This window comes from Mustela lutreola, chromosome 8, assembly GCF_030435805.1.
Source record: "Mustela lutreola isolate mMusLut2 chromosome 8, mMusLut2.pri, whole genome shotgun sequence".
Lineage (NCBI taxonomy): Eukaryota > Metazoa > Chordata > Mammalia > Carnivora > Mustelidae > Mustela > Mustela lutreola.
The window spans coordinates 14764343-14782292 of NC_081297.1; the positions used below are offsets into that span (position 1 = coordinate 14764343).

The 17950-nt window shown below is 37.5% G+C and overlaps 1 protein-coding gene across 10 annotated transcripts in view; it reads right to left on the reverse strand.

Moving 5' to 3' along the window:
- Positions 1-17950, reverse strand: part of ANKRD26 (ankyrin repeat domain containing 26) — a 154232-nt gene that overhangs the window by 34508 nt on the left and 101774 nt on the right. For 9 of the 10 annotated variants that reach the window (XR_009356486.1, XR_009356485.1, XM_059183842.1 and 6 more), the window contains 2 exons: positions 3630-3700; positions 3002-3095 (listed from right to left, as the gene is read on the reverse strand). Coding sequence is in view for 8 of the 10 variants with exons in the window: in XM_059183842.1 (XP_059039825.1) it covers positions 3002-3095; positions 3630-3700 (165 nt within the window). In the remaining 2 variants the exon portion in view is untranslated. Of the gene's footprint in view, positions 1-3001; positions 3096-3629; positions 3701-17950 lie in introns of those variants that run through there. The other variant, XM_059183844.1, reaches the window with a different exon arrangement.

Consider the following 17950-nt stretch of genomic DNA (forward strand, 5'->3'; position numbering starts at 1 on the left):
GACTTTAGGATGAGATACTCTCATTCTCTCCAAGCATTGCAATTTCTTCTTTTCTATTAACTACGTTTTTTGTCAAATAAAGTCTTCTTGATATTATATAAAAATTTTAGCTTAACTCTTGCAGCTTTTTCTATCACCCTGCTTTCCCCCTTTCACTGGACTTGAACATTCTTTAATGTATCATCTCATCCACAGATTCATCTTTTCATCACTTATTTTCTTCTTTTACATTAAAATCTGAGTTTCAATCCTGGAAACTCAAAATTTTTGAGAGTCATCAAGGATCTTTTTTTGAAGTCCTTATCCTGCTTTACTTCTCAGCAGCAGCTGAAAGCAATGACTTTACCCTCCCCCTCTGCGCTTTTTTTTATACTTTTTTTTTCAGGGTTCCAAGATTCATTGTTTATGCACCACACTCAGTGCTCCATGTAATACATGCCCTCCTTAATACGCACCACCAGGCTCAACCAACCCTCCAACCCCCTCCCCTCAGTTTGTTTCTCAGAGTCCACAGTCTCTCATGGTTTGTCTCCCCCTCCAATTTCCCCCAAGTCACTTCTCCTCTCCATCTCCCAATGTCCTCCATGTTATTCCTTATGCTCTGCAAGTAAGTGAAACCATATGATAATTGACCCTCTCTGCTTGAATTATTATCCCATTTTATTTCTAAATGACAGCAAGTTCATATATTTAGTCCCTGACCCTTGCTATTCCTTTCAAATCCTCTGAGTTGTTTAAATCTCAAGACTTCAAAACCAGATTCTCTAATATACATCTCCAGCCTTAAACCCTTTACTGAAGTCATCTGTACTTCCTTCTAGTTCCTTGTAGGCAAGGAACCTCAACCACACATTCAAAAACCATTACCTGATGTGGATTACCCTTATAGACAGCTAATTTTTTTAAAAGATTTTAAAAATGTATTTATTTGAAATATACACAGAGTGCACAAATGGGGTGAGGAGAGAGAGGGGAAGAAGCAGACTTCCAGCTGAGGAGGGAGCCCAATGCAGGGCTCAATCCCAGAACCCTGAGATCATGGTCTGAGCTGAAAGCAGGTGCTGAACTGACTGAGCCACTCAAGTGCCCCTAGATAGCTAGTCTTGTTCATTTCATGTTGATTCTTTTTGGTATTACTGAGTTTATTGTTACTTTATCATTTCATGAGGCACCCTTACCCTTAGGTTGCTGACCATTATACTTTGTCTTGCTTTTCTTTTAGGATGCAAAGGTTCTGCACAAGGGTGATTATAAATTGTTTGCCTCTGTTTTCTTTTGAATAATTGCCTATTCCATAGAGACTTGATCTTATGGAAGTCTTCTGAAGTTCTTTTCAGACACATATTTGACTATATTGTTCGGAAGCGTAAGTCAGCCTAGAACTACCTCTTCTTCCCAATTCAGATTCTTCACCTCAAAACTGTGTCTATTAAATATCTTAACCCAGGTAGTCTCTGGCCTGGGGATTCATGAGATAAGAACCTTCTAGGAAGTTAGGACTATGGACTGAGTAGGTTGAAAGCTAAGTTTTTGTTTCACAGGGTAGACCTTAAAGTGGCTAATAATTTTATGTGAGAACCATAATTCATTTCCATTGGAATCTACAGACTATCTACCAATATTCTTACAAACTTTACAGTATTTGTTACCTTCCTTAATAGATTTCTGCCTGACACTATAGGGGGGACAACTCCTGGCATTCTCATTCACAGAAGACCACTTACCTACATATTGTCACCTTACTTGCTCAATGAAAAGTACAGTAAAAAATGTGACTAATTTATATGAAATCTAGAAAAAAATAATTTTCAGTGTTTTTTTTGGCCACAAAATGGAGCAGTCAACAGAATGGGCTAGTTTCCTTGAGAGGTATAGCTGCAGAATAAAATTTGCAAGTATGCAGCTTTTGTGACTAAAAGAAACTCATGATACATGCATCTACCTCATTGTTCCAACTTAAGAGTCACAATACAGGGGCACCTGGATGGCTCAGTGGGTTAAAGCCTCTGACTTCAGCTCAGCACAAAGCCTGCTTCCTCCTCTCTCTCTCTGCCTGCCTACCTGTGATCTGTCAAATAAATAAATAAATAAAATCTTAAAAAAAAAAAAAAAGAGTCACAATGCAGTCTTCTCAGCTTAAATCATTGGTAGCTTCTCCTACAAAGGAGGGTATAAATGGTGTGATAATCCGGTTCTGCTTGATATTAGTTATACAGTTTTCACTATGTATCAGTAAGTTGGAATCCTGGATTGTATATTAATCTTTCCTGAGATTGGATTGTTAAATCTCTGAAAGGCTGATTAACTCAAGTGAATGAAAAAAAAAATTAGTTCCTGAACTTACAAGGAATGCTAGGAGCACGATGCTACTATGTAAGGCCCTAACTGAATAGTCATTTCTACTTTTTCACTGGAATCTCTTTTTCTTTTCATAATTAACAAAAAGAAAAATATATTCCTTTAAGAAAAATGTATGCATAATGACTTCTAGTCATTCTTGATGAAGACAATAATTCAAAAATTTATAATTACAAATCATAACAATTACTAAAGTAATCCATTGTCAAATATCATTGAAGGGTTTAGATTACAAGAGAAAGTCAGAATTCAAGATCAAATTATTACTCAAAGTTTGGTAATTTTTAAACATACAGAAAAATATTAGTAGGGACTCAGACATTTGTATACCAAAATTCATGGCAACATTACTAACAATAGCCCAAACGTGGCAAAACCCAATGTCCACTGACAAGTAAATAAAATATTTCTTTTCTTAGACTATCACAACACAACATTTTTTATTATAATCTTACTATAAAAATTATTAATTTGTGAATTAATACAACTTCACCTATAAAGAGGAATTATACTAGTACCAAGTACCAACAATATGAATAAACATTTTTATCAGTGAGAATTTTCATATTACACAAAATATTCTTATATACTACAAATACAGAAAAAAATTCCTTTTCCATAGGACAGAAATTAAGAGACTTACTGAACATGTACTTAACGTGTTTTCCTGAAGCTGTTCAATTTTTTCCACTTGCTTTGTGATGGTATCTTTTAACTCGGCATTTTCAACTTCAAGCCTAAAAAGTATATTTTAAAATTATTCTCTCACACACATACATTTTAAAAGTACTATATAATTTCATTTTTTTAAAGATTCTATTCATTTAAGAGAGAGAGAGAGAGAGCATGAGAAGGAGAGGGTCAGAGAGAGAAGCAGATTCCCCATGGAACAGGGAGCCTGACTTGGAACGTGATCTGGGCCTCTAAGATCATGACCTGAGCCCCAGATAGCTGCCCAACCAACTGAGCCACCCAAGCGTCCCAACACCGTATAATTTCTAAACAAACATCTGAAGGCCCTACATAAATTCTTAAAAATTTTAAAAGTAGATTTGGCAATTGTGTCATTTTTATGGTTGTGCTTTGCAGTTAATATGTAAAATTTAAAGATAATTTGCAAAAAGTATGCATTTCAAAATAGCACAAAGCTGAAATTTTTATCCAGGTTAACACTGATGCATTTATTATCATAAATGATACATTTCTCATACTACACCGCTGATCTGCTTTATAAATACTCAAGTTATTTTCTGTGCTGCTTTAAATTGTACTTTTGCACGTGATCTTTCAATGTCTCAATACGCGTTACAGCCTCTGCATGTCGTTCTTGAGCATCTTGCAACTAAAAAAAAAAAAAAAAAAAAAGAAAGAAAGAAATACTTTTAAGTACTGGCAATCTAGTAAGAAACCACCATCGGGTGTTTTTGTAAATAAAATATTACTGGACACAGCCACACTCTCCTCCACATACTGATTTATGGGTACAGCAAAGCTGAGCTGCTGCAACAGAGACCTATGGCCTACAAAGCCTAAAATATTTACAGGGAGTCTGCTTCTATCTTTCTCTCTGTCTCTCTCCCTCTATCCCTCCCCACTGCTCTTTCTCTCTCTCCCGAGCGCACAAATAAATAAAATCTTAAAATACATACAGTCCCCCTACAGAATAGTTTACTGACTTCTCTAGAACTAAAATGTAACATTTTTAATGATTTAAATTATATTTCATCATATAAACCAACAAATTTATTTATTGGTTAAAAGGGGAAAGATAGGAAATAAGCTTATAGTAGACATTTCTATTTTTGTATTCTAAGCACCACATCAACTATAATTTTAAATATTCACATATGTGAATGACCATGGCTATTCCAGTGATTATAAAAGTTAACATGATGCTTTCAGTGACAACCAGATATTTCATAGAACATCTTCGTAAGAACCAGAACGCCTGGGATCTGAATTCCCGACTCCATTGTGTGACCTGGAAAAAATTATTTAAAATTTCTGTGTCTCAGTTTCTTCTTCTGTTAAAAAAAAAAAAGATAGTAATAGTATCTACCAGACTGGGATGTTGGGAAGATTAAATTAGAAAATATACATGAACTATTTAGAAGGGTATATGGTATACAACAAATTCTAAGTGTCTGCAATTAGCATTATTATTATTGCTGTATGCTATATTCTTTTTTTTAAGATTTTATGTATTTATTTGACAGAGAGAGAGATCATAAGTAGGCAGAGAGTCAGGCAGAGAGGGAGAGAGAAGCAGGCTCCTCGCTGAGCAAAGAGCTCAATGAGGGGCTCGATCCCAGGACACTGAGATCATGACCTGAGCTGAAGGCAGCGGCTTAATCCACTGAGCCACCCAGGCACCCCTGTATGCTATGTTCTAATAACATTCGATATTTTAGGCAAATGGCAGGCCAGTGAAAGTGGTCTCTTATACAAGATATACCAAAATTGTTCTTCATAACACCAGAAGTGGCAGCAAATAGGGACCATGAGACCCACAGTATACCCTCAGTACTTCAAAAAAATTTTACCAATTCCCCTAGCCAAGAGTACTTTCTTCCACTTGTAATACTTTTAACTTTCTTCCACTCTATACTATTCTATGGACAATGTTCATGGACTACAGTGCAAATAGTACCTCCCAGGCTGAGTAATAAATAATTTACATGACCATCAGAGGCAAAGTAAAGCCAACTGACATGGAATTAATGGACACTAAATCAATGTTCCCAAATCATTTCATGTTTATATTGTTTACCTTAGTAACTGTTTATGTTACACTGCTTTGGCAAGTACGCTGATGAATACATTAAGGCTATGTGGTATGGCATATCAGAAAAGCTGTCCCCAGAGGTGCTTGGCTGGCTCATTTGAAAGAACATGCAACTCTTGACCTTGGGGTCTTGAGTTCAAGCCCCACAAGGGATGTAGAAATTATATAAACAAACAAACAAACTTTAAAAAAGAAAAGCTGTCTGCAGAGCTTCATAGTTGGTAAACTGCTATAAACTTGTAAACCTGTTCTGGCTGCAAAATGCTGAAAGACAAATTTAGACTATTTTTCCATAGTGAGTGGGGGAAGAAACAAGCATTTGACTAAATACTTCTCCTCTATCAGATTAAATGCTTTCACAATTTTACATTCAATTGCTTAAAATACATTTAGAATAAAAGTTTGTGATGTCAATATTTTTAATCAGAAGTTATTGATATGGTATAAAGTACTTAATTTTATCCTAAAAACTGTTGAGTTAAAATATTCTCAATTTACATAAATGTGTACATTCTCAATTTAGATAAATGTGTACATAGAAAGACAAAATTATCTCTCATTTAAAAAAATGAAAACAATGTAAAATAAAGGACTAAACTGTTCTGCACAGACTAGATGACAAGTGTGAAGAGCGTAAGGTCAGTGGGAATCAGAACAATCAGAAAGAGCTTCATGAAGAATGAGAGACAATGACTCAGGTCTCTATAGTGTAGGACTAGGCAAGAGGAAGGGCAACTAAAAGGACAGAAAGAAGAGGATGAGTAAAAGGCTGAGAGAGGTGAGAATGCAAACATTTAGTCCATTAGAAAAATCTGCTGTTACCTACCAAGAGAGTAAATCTCTCTCGTCAGTAACATATGTATAGGACAAATATTTTCTGTCTAGTTGCAGTATGTTTTAGTACTTCCTTTACTACATATTTAGAAAAACAGTCTTACTTTTAATGCAGTAACATTTTAGCCTCAAAATGGCAGAGGAGGTTAATTTCATCTGGTTCCAGGAATTCAGCTAGATAGTTATCAAACCATTCTGAACACCTATAAACTCAATAGAAGATCAAAGAGAAGCAGCAATTCTATGAACACAAAAGTGACCACTTTCTCGAAGGGATGACACGTGGAGAAGTGAATCCAAGGCTATATTTGGGAAGATAGACCACAGTGGGAGGAAGTACCCATCAGCCGACTAACGGCAAGTGACAGAACACCAGAGTGGGAAATCAGAACTTTTAGAAGTCTGCTCCACGGAGGGAAATGGCTCAGTGGCCTGGGGGGCAGGAGCGGGGGGGTTGGAATCCTCGAAGGGACGGTGTGGACTCAGGACCTTCTGGATCACAGAAAGACCAAGGGTTCCTGAGTGTGGCAGAGCTCGCAGGTATTGGAGCAGGGCAGCCAGCTGCAAAGACAGATCCGAGGAGTGGGCTCTCAGCTCGGGGTTGCCATGAATCATAATTCAAGGCACAGTTGGGCACTACTCTTCAAACAGGAACCCAACAAGCAGCAGATCTGGGGAGACTCCCCCTCAACTCTGCCTCCACCAGGAGGAGAAGTGCAGCAGTGCACTGCAGGAATCTACTGGGTTTGGAGACTCCAAATGGGGCCATGCACCAGAGATAAAAACTCAGTCATAGGCTAGATGAGCTTAGAGACCAGGGAGACAGGCATGGTTGACTGCTTTTCTCTGAGGGCACAATGAGGAATGAGGACCGAAGTTCTTGGCTCTTCTGTCTGGAGAATGGGAAGCTGCCATCTTCATTCTCCTCCTCCAAAGCTATACAGAAAGCTTTCAGGGAACAAAAGCTACCAAAACCAAACCCAAGCAGATGACAGCCTGACCCCTGACAAGGGCAATGCAATTCTGCCTCAGGCAAAGACATTGGAGAATCACTGCAACAGGCCCCGCCCCCAGATGATCAGCAAGAACATCCATCCAAGACCAAGATTACCGATCAACGAGAACTGAAATACTCCAGCATTAGGAGAATACATACAGCACATAGAACTCATGGCTTTTTTCCCCATGATTCTCAACTCTTTCAAAGTTAAATTTTTTTAATCACCTTTATTTTTTCTTTTTCTTTCTTTTTTTTTTTGAATTCTTCCGCTTTCCTATTTTAATCAACATCTTATCTTAACAAGATATTTTTAAAATCTTTTAATTTCATTTTTATAGTCATATTCTATCCCTTATGTTTTTCTTTCATTAAAATTTTGGGATACAGTTTCTTTTAACAGACTAAAATATACCCTAAATCTAGTCGATCACACTCCTTGTTTTTCTTAATTTCTTTTCTTTCTTTTTTCAAGCAACTTCGTACCATTTCCTTTTAAAAAATCTTTTAAAATTTTCATCCTTATACTCATGTTCCACGCATTCATCATATCCACCCTTACTTTTGTATATATATAACTTGTTCTTTCTTTAAAATTTTGGGAGGCAGTTTCTTCTAACAGACCAAACTATACCCAAAATCAAGTGTGAGGCTCTGTTCTATTCACCAGTTTGATATATTCCCCCCTCTTTTCCCCCCAAGTTTTGGGTATCTTCTGATTTGTTTAGCATACATTTTCTGGGGTCATTGTTACCCTTTTAGCATTTTGTTCTCTCACTTATCTATTCTTCTCTGGCACAAAATAACATAGAAGAAAAACTCACCTAAAAAAAAAGAAAAAGAACAAGGGGCAATACCGACTGTCAGAAATCTAATCAATAGGACATTAGTAAGGTGTAGGAACTAGAGTTCAGAATGACGATTATAAAGATAATAGCTGGCTTGAAAAAAGCATAGAAGATACCAGAGAATCCCCTTCAGAAAAATAAGAACTAAACTCTATCCAACTTGAAATCAAAAAGGGTATTAATAAGGTACAATAAAAAATGGAGGCTCTGACTATTAGGATAAATGAGGCAGAAGAGAGAATTATTGATATAGAAGACCAAATGATGGAAAACAAAGAACCTGAAAAAAAAAATAAAGATAAACAACTACGGGATCACAAGGGGAGAATTTGAGAGATAAGTGATACCATAAGACGAAACAATATTAGAATAATTGGGATCCTTGAAGAAGAAGGGGAGAGGCAGACAGTATATTGGAGCAAATTATAGCAGAGAATATCCCTAATGTGGGGAAGAAAACAGGCATCAGTAACCAGGAGGCACAGAGAAACTGCATCAAAATCAATAAAAACATGTCAATACCCTGTCATCTTGTGAATTTACAAGTCTCAGAGGCAAAGAGAAAATCCTGAAAGTGGCTTAGGACAAGAGGTCTATAATCTACAATGAATAGAAATATTCTAATAGAAATAGTGAGTTTGCAGGACAACTATCCACAGAGACCTGGCAGGCCAGAAAGGACTGGCATGATATATTCAGAGCATTAACTGAGAAAAATATGCAGCCAAGAATACTATATCCAGCTAAGCTGTCATCGAAAGTTAAGAGAGATAAAAAGCTCCCAGGACAAAAACTAAAAGAATTCGCAAACACCAAACCAGCCCTATAGGAAATATTGGAAGGGGTCCTCTAAGCAAAGAGAGAGTCTAAAAGTAACAGACCAAAAAGAAATACAGACAATATACAGTAATAGTCACCTTACAGGCAAAACGATGGCACTAAATTCATATCTTTCAATAGTTATCCTTAATGCAAATGGGCTACATGTCCCAATCAAAAGACATAGGGTATCAGAATGGATAAAAAAAAACAAGACCCATCAATATGCTACCTGCAAGGAACTCATTTTAGACCCAACACACCTCCATATTTAAAGTGAGGGGGTGGAAATCAATTTACCATGCTAACGGACATCAAAGGAAAGCTGGGGTGGCAATCCCTATATCAGACAAATTAGATTTTAAGCCAAAGACTATAATAAGAGATGAGGAAGGACACTATATCACACTTAAAGTATCTGTACAACAAGAAGATCTAGCAATTGTAAATATTTATACCCCTAAATGGGAGCAGCCAACTATATAAACCAATTTATAACAACAACAAAGAAACACATCAACAATATACTAATAGCAAGAGACTTTAAACCACCCCCCCCATGAAAAAGACAGATCATCTAAGCAAAAGATCAACAAGGAAATAAAAGGCTTTAAATGACACTTTGAACGAGATGGACATCACAGATATATTCAGAACATTCCATCCCAGAGCAACAGAATACACATTCTTCTCTAATGCACATGGAACACTATCCAGAATAGATCACATCCTGGGTCATAAATCAGGTCTCAACCAGTATCAAAAGATTGGGGTCATTCCCTGCATATTTTCAGATCACAATGCTCTGAAGCTAGAATTCAATCACAAGAGGAAATTTGGAAAGAACCCAAATACATGGAGACTAAAGAACATCCTTCTAAAGAATGAATGGGTCAACCAGGAAATTAAAGAAGAATTGAAAAAAATCATGGAAACAAATGATAATGAAAACACAACAGTTCAAAATCTTTGGGATGCAGCAAAGGCAGTCCTGAAGAGGGAAGAATAGAGCAATACAAGTCTTTCTCAAGAAACAAGAAAAGTCTCAAGTACACAATCTAAACTTCCACCTAAAGGACGTGGAGAAAGAGCAGCAAAGAAAGCCTAAATCCAGCAGGAAAAGAGAATTAATAAAGATGAAAACAGAAATCAATGAAATAGAAATCAAAAGAACAACAGAACAGATCAATTAAACTAGGAACTGGTTCACTGGAAGAATTAATAAGATTGATAAACCCCTGGCCAGACTTTGATAATAGAATAAAGGACCCAAATTAATAAAATCATGAATGAAAGAATAGAGATCACAATCAACACCAAGGAAGCACAGTTATAAGAATATATTATGAGAAACTATAAGCCAGCAAATTAGACTATCTGCAAGAAATGGGTCATTCCTAGAGACATATAAATTATCAAAACCGAACCAGGAAGAAATAGAAAACCTTAACATACCCATAACCAGAAAGGAAATTGAAGCAGTAATCAAAAATCTCCCAACAAACAAAACTCCAGGGCCGGATGGCTTTCCTGGGGAGTTCTATGAAACATTTAAAGAATTAATACCTATTCTCCTAAAACTGTTCCAAGAAATAGAAAAGGAAGGAAAACTTCCAAACCCATTTTCTGAGGTCAGCATTACCTTGATCCCAAAACAAGACAAAGACAAAAAGGAGAATTAGAGACCAATATCCCTGATGAACACAGATGCAAAAATTCTCACCAAAATACTAGCCAATAGGATCCAACAGTACATTAAAAGGATTATTCACCATGAACAAGTGGGATTTATTCCTGGCCTGCAAGGTGGTTCAACATATGCAAATCAATCAGTGTGATACAATACATTAATAAAAGAAAGGACAAGAACAATACAATACTCTGAATAGATGCAAAAAAATTTTTGACAAAGTACAGCACCCTTACCAGCCCGGCCCCTGGTAAGGGTGGAGCAATTCCACCTGGGGCAAAGACACTTGAGAATCACTACACCAGGCCCCTCCCCCAGAAGATCAACAAGAAATCCAGCCAAGACCAAGTTCACCTAACAAGGAGTGCGGTTTCAATACCAAGGAGAGCAGCAGAATTCCAGAGGAGGAGAAAGCAAAGCACGGAACTCATGGCTTTCTCCCTGTGATTTTTTTAGTCTTGCAGTTAATTTAATTTTTTTCTTTTCCATTTTTTTTTCTCTTCTTCTGCTAAATTTTTTTTTTTACTTTTACCCTTTTCTTTTTTAACGTCTTTTAACTAGTTTATCTAATATATTTTTTATACTTTTCTTTATTTGTTTTCTTTTTTTAATTTTTTTCTTTTTTTTTTTCCTTTCTTTCTTTTTGAACCTCTTTTTATCCCCTTTCTCCCCCCTCACAATTTGGGATCCTTCTGATTTGCTTAAAGCATATTTTCCAGGGCTTGTTGCCACCCTTTTAGTATTTTACTTGCTCCTTCATATACTCTTATCTGGACAAAATAACAAGGCGGAAAAATTCACGAAAAAAAAGAACAAGAGGCAGTACCGAAGGCTAGGGACCTAATCAACACAGACATTGGTAATATGTCAGATATAGAGTTCAGAATGACAATTCTCAAGGTTCTAGCCGGGCTCGAAAAAGGCATGGAAGATATTAGAGAAACCCTCCCGGGAGATATAAAAGCCCTTTCTGGAGAAAAAAAAAGAACTAAAATCTAACCAAGTTGGAATCAAAAAAGCTATTAATGAGATGCAATCAAAACTGGAGGTTCTCACTGCTAGGATAAATGAGGCAGAAGAAAGAATTAGCGATATAGAAGACCAAATGACAGAGAATAAAGAAGCTGAGCAAAAGAGGGACAAACAGCTACTGGATCATGAGGGGAGAATTCGAGAGATAAGTGACACCATAAAACAAAACAACATTAGAATAATTGGGATTCCAGAAGAAGAAAGAGAGAGGGGAGCAGATGGTATACTGGAGAGAATTATTGGGGAGAATTTCCCCAATATGGCAAAGGGAACGAGCATCAAAATTCAGGATGTTCAGAGAACGCCCCTCAAAATCAATAAGAATAGGCCCACACCCCGTCACCTAATAGTAAAATTTACAAGTCTTAGTGACAAAGAGAAAATCCTGAAAGCAGCCCGGGAAAAGAAGTCTGTAACATACAATGGTAAAAATATTAGATTGACAGCTGACTTATCCACAGAGACCTGGCAGGCCAGAAAGAGCTGGCATGATATTTTCAGAGCACTAAACTAGAAAAACATGCAGCCAAGAATACTATATCCAGCTAGGCTATCATTGAAAATAGAAGGAGAGATTAAAAGCTTCCAGGACAAACAACAACTGAAAGAATTTGCAAACACCAAACCAGCTCTACAGAAAATATTGAAAGGGGTCCTCAAAGCAAAGAGAGAGCCTACAGGTGGTAGATCAGAAAGGAACAGAGACCATATACAGTAACAGTCACCTTACAGGCAATACAATGGCACTAAATTCATATCTCTCAATAGTTACCCTGAATGTTAATGGGCTAAATGCCCCAATCAAAAGACACAGGGTATCAGAATGGATAAAAAAACAAAACGCATCTATATGTTGCCTCCAAGAAACTCATTTTAAGCCCAAAGACACCTCCAGATTTAAAGTGAGGGGGTGGAAAAGAATTTACCATGCGAATGGACATCAGAAGAAAGCAGGAGTGGCAATCCTTATATCAGATCAATTAGATTTTAAGCCAAAGACTATAATAAGAGATGAGGAAGGACACTATATCGTACTCAAAAGGTCTGTCCAACAAGAAGATCTAACAATTTTAAATATCTATGCCCCCAAAGTGGGAGCAGCCAACTACATAAACCAATTAATAACAAAATCAAAGAAACACCTCGACAATAATACAATAATAGTAGGGGACTTTTAACACTCCCCTCACAGAAATGGACAGATCATCCAAACAAAAGATCAGCAAGGAAATAAAGGCCTTAAATGACACACTGGACCAGATGGACATCACAGATACACAGATATATTCAGAGCATTTCATCCCAAAGCAACAGAATACACATTCTTCTCTAGTGCACATGGAACATTCTCCAGAATAGATCACATCCTCGGTCCTAAATCAGGACTCAGCCGGTATCAAAAGATTGGGATCATTCCCTGCATATTTTCAGAGCACAATGCTCTGAAGCTAGAACTCAACCACAAGAGGAAGTTTGGAGAGAACCCAAATACATGGAGACTAAACTGCATCCTTCTAAAGAATGAATGGGAGAACCGGGAAATTAAAGAAGAATTGAAAAAAAATCATGGAAACAAATGATAATGAAAATACAACGGTTCAAAAATCTGTGGGACACAACAAAGGCAGTCCTGAGAGGAAAATATATAGCGGTACAAGCCTTTCTCAAGAAACAAGAAAGGTCTCAGGTACACAACCTAACCCTACACCTAAAGGAGCTGGAGAAAGAACAAGAAAGAAACCCTAAGCCCAGCAGGAGAAGAGAAATCATAAAGATTAGAGCAGAAATCAATGAAATAGAAACCAAAAAACAATAGAACAAATCAACGAAACTAGGAGCTGGTTCTTTGAAAGAATTAATAAAATTGATAAACCCCTGGCCAGACTTATCAAAAAGAAAAGAGAAAGGACCCAAATAAATAAAATCATGAATGAAAGAGGAGAGATCACAACGAACACCAAAGATATACAAACTTATAAGAACATACTATGAGCAACTCTACGCCAACAAATTTGACAATCTGGAAGAAATGGATGCATTCCTAGAAACATATAAACTACCACAACTGAACCAGGAAGAAATAGAAAGCCTGAACAGACCCATAACCAGTAAGGAGATTGAAACAGTCATTAAAAATCTCCAAACAAACAAAAGCCCAGGGCCAGACGGCTTCCCGGGGAAATTCTACCAAACATTTAAAAAAGAACTAATTCCTATTCTCCTGAAACTGTTCCGAAAAACAGAAATGAAAGGAAAACTTCCAAACTCATATTATGAGGCCAGCATCACCTTGATCCCAAAACCAGACAAGGATCCCATCAAAAAGGGAGCTAAAGACCAATATCCTTGATGAACACAGATGCGAAAATTCTCACCAAAATACTAGCCAATAGGATTCAACAGTACATTAAAAGGATTATTCACCACGACCAAGTGGGATTTATTCCAGGGCTGCAAGGTTGGGTCAACATCTGCAAATCAGTCAATGTGATACAACACATCAATAAAAGAAAGAACCAGAACCATATGATACTCTCAATAGATACTGAAAAAGCATTTGACAAAGTGCAGCATCCCTTCCTGACCAAAACTCTTCAAAGTGTAGGGATAGAGGGCACATACCTCAATATCATCAAAGCCATCTATGAAAAACCCACCGCAAATATCATTCTCAATGGAGAAAAACTGAAAGCTTTTCCTCTAAGGTCAAGAACACGGCAGGGATGTCCATTATCAACACTGCTATTCAACATAGTACTAGAAGTCCTAGTCTCAGCAATCAGACAACAAAAGGAAATTAAAGGCATCCAAATCGGAAAAGAAGTCAAACTATCAGTCTTTGCAGATGATATGATACTATATGTGGAAAACCCAAAAGACTCCACTCCAAAACTGCTAGAACTTGGAAAGGATTTCAGTAAAGTGTCAGGATATAAAATCAATGCACAGAAATCAGTTGCATTTCTCTACACCAACAACAAGACAGAAGAAAGAGAAATTAAGGAGTCAATCCCATTTACAATTGCACCCCAAACCATACGATACCTAGGAATAAACCTAACCAAAGAGGCTAAGAGTCTATACTCAGAAAACTATAAAGTACTCATGAAAGAAATTGAGGAAGACACAAAGAAATGGAAAAATGTTCCATGTTCCTGGGTTGGAAGAATAAATATTGTGAAAATGTCTATGCTACCTAAAGCAATCTACACATTTAATGCAAGTCCTATCAAAGTACCATCCATCTTCTTCAAAGAAATGAAACAAATAATTCTAAAATTTATATGGAACCAGAAAAGACCTCGAATAGCCAAAGGGATATTGAAAAAGAAAGCCAATGTTGGTGGCATCACAATTCCGGACTTCAAGCTCTATTACAAAGCTGTCATCATCAAGACAGCATGGTACTGGCACAAAAACAGACACATAATCAATGGAACAGAATAGAGAGCTCAGAAATAGACCCTCAACTCTATGGTCAACTAATCTTCGACAAAGCAGGAAAGAATGTCCAATGGAAAAAAGACAGCCTCTTCAATAAATGGTGCTGGGAAAATTGGACAGCCACATGCAGAAAAATGAAATTGGACCATTTCCTTACACCACACACAAAAATAGCCTCAAAATGGATGAAGGACCTCAATGTGCGAAAGGAATCCATCCAAATCCTTGAGGAGAACACAAGCAGCAACCTCTTCGACCTCTGCCGCAGCAACATCTTCCTAGGAACAACGCAAAAGGCAAGGGAAGCAAGGGCAAAAATGAACTATTGGGATTTCATCAAGATCAAAAGCTTTTGCACAGCAAAGGAAACAGTTAACAAAATCAAAAGACAACTGACAGAATGGGAGAAGATATTTGCAAACGACATATCAGATAAAGGACTAGTGTCCAGAATCTATAAAGAACTTAGCAAACTCAACACCCAAAGAACAAATAATCCAATCAAGAAATGGGCAGAAGACATGAACAGACATTTCTGCAAAGAAGACATCCAGATGGCGAACAGACACATGAAAAAGTGCTCCATATCACTCGGCATCAGGGAAATACAAATCAAAACCACAATGAGATATCACCTCACACCAGTCAGAATGGCTAAAATCAACAAGTCAGGAAATGACAGATGCTGGCGAGGATGCGGAGAAAGGGGAACCCTCCTACACTGTTGGTGGGAATGCAAGCTGGTGCAGCCACTCTGGAAAACAGCATGGAGGTTCCTCAAAATGTTGAAAATAGAACTGCCCTATGACCCAGCAATTGCACTATTGGGTATTTACCCTAAAGATACAAATGTAGTGATCCAAAGGGACACATGCACCCGAATGTTTATAGCAGCAATGTCCACAATAGCCAAACTATGGAAAGAACCTAGATGTCCATCAACAGATGAATGGATCAAGAAGATGTGGTATATATACACAATGGAATACTATGCAGCCATCAAAAGAAATGAAATCTTGCCATTTGCAACAACGTGGATGGAACTAGAGCGTATCATGCTTAGCGAAATAAGTCAAGCAGAGAAAGACAACTATCATATGATCTCCCTGATATGAGGAAGTGGTGATGCAACATGGAGGCTTAAGTGGGTAGAAGAATAAATGAAACAAGATGGGATTGGGAGGGAGACAAACCATAAGTGACTCTTAATCTCACAAAACAAACTGAGGGTTGCCGGGGGGAGGGGGTTGGGGAGAAGGGGGTGGGATTATGGACATTGGGGAGGGTATGTGATTTGGTGAGTGCTGTGAAGTGTGTAAACCTGGTGATTCACAGACCTGGGGATAAAAATATATGTATATAAAAAATATATGTTTATAAAAAATAAAAAATTAAAAAAAAAAAAAAAAAAAGACAACTGACAGAATGGGAGAAGATATTTGCAAACGACATATCAGATAAAGGACTAGTGTCCAGAATCTATAAAGAACTTAGCAAACTCAACACCCAAAGAACAAATAATCCAATCAAGAAATGGGCAGAGAACATAAACAGACATTTCTGCAAAGAAGACATCCAGATGGCCAACAGACACATGAAAATGTGCTCCATATCACTCGGCATCAGGGAAATACAAATCAAAACCACAATGAGATATCACCTCACACCAGTCAGAATGGCTAAAATCAACAAGTCAGGAAATGACAGATGCTGGCGAGGATGTTGAGAAAGGGGAACCCTCCTACACTGTTGGTGGGAATGCAAGCTGGTGCAACCACTCTGGAAAACAGCATGGAGATTCCTCAAAATGTTGAAAATAGAACTGCCCTATGACCCAGCAATTGCACTACTGGGTATTTACCCTAAAGATACAAACCTAGTGATCCGAAGGGGCACGTGCACCCAAATGTTTATAGCAGCAATGTCCACAATAGCCAAACTATGGAAAGAACCTAGATGTCCATCAACAGATGAATGGATCAAGAAGATGTGGTAATATATACACAATGGAATACTATGCAGCCATCAAAAGAAATGAAATCTTGCCATTTGCGACAACATGGATGGAACTAGAGCGTATCATGCTTAGTGAAATAAGTCAAGCGGAGAAAGACAACTATCATATGATCTCCTTGATATGAGGAAGTGGTGATGCAACATGGGGGCTTAAGTGGGTAGGAGAAGAATCAATGAAACAAGATGGGATTGGGAGGGAGACAAACCATAAGTGACTCTTAATCTCACAAAACAAACTGAGGGTTGTTGGGGGGAGGGGGCTTGAGAGAAGGGGGGTGGGGTTATGGACATTGGGGTCAGCGTGTGCTTTGGTGAGTGCTGTGGTGTGTGTGGACCTGGCGATTTTCAGACCTGTACCCCTGGGGATAAAAATATATGTTTTTAAAAAATAAAAAATTAAAAAAAAAACTATCTATGAAAAACCCACAGACATTGGGAGGGGTGTGTGCTTTGGTGAGTGCTGTGGTGTGTGTGGACCTGGCGATTTTTGGACCTGTACCCCTGGGGATAAAAATGTATGTTTATAAAAAATAAAAAATTAAAAAAAAAACTATCTATGAAAAACCCACAGCAAATATCATTCTCTCTTTTTATTTTTTTATTATTTTTTTTTTTGCCAATATCATTCTCAATGGGGAAAACTGAGAGCTTTTCCCATGGGTCAGGAACACAGCAGGGATGGCTACTCTCACCACTGTTATTCAACATAGTACTAGAAGTCCTAGCCTCAGAAATCAGACAACAAAAAGAAATAAAAAGCACCTGAATCGGCAAAGAAGAAGTCAAAATCTCACTCTATGAAGATGATATGATACTTTATGTTGAAAACCTAAAAGACTCCACTCCAAAACTGCTACAACGCCTATAGGAATTCAGTGAAGTGACAGTATATAAAAATCAAGGCACAGAAATCAGTTGCATTTCTATACACCAAAAACAAGATAGAAGAAAGAGCAATTAAGGAGTTGATCCCATTTACAATTGCACCAAAAACCATAAGAGGCCTAGGAATAAACCTAACCAAGGAGGCAAAGCAGCTATATTCAGAAACCTATAGAATACTCATGAAGGAAAACACAAAGAAATGGAAAAATGTTACATGGTCATGGATTGGAAGAACAAATACT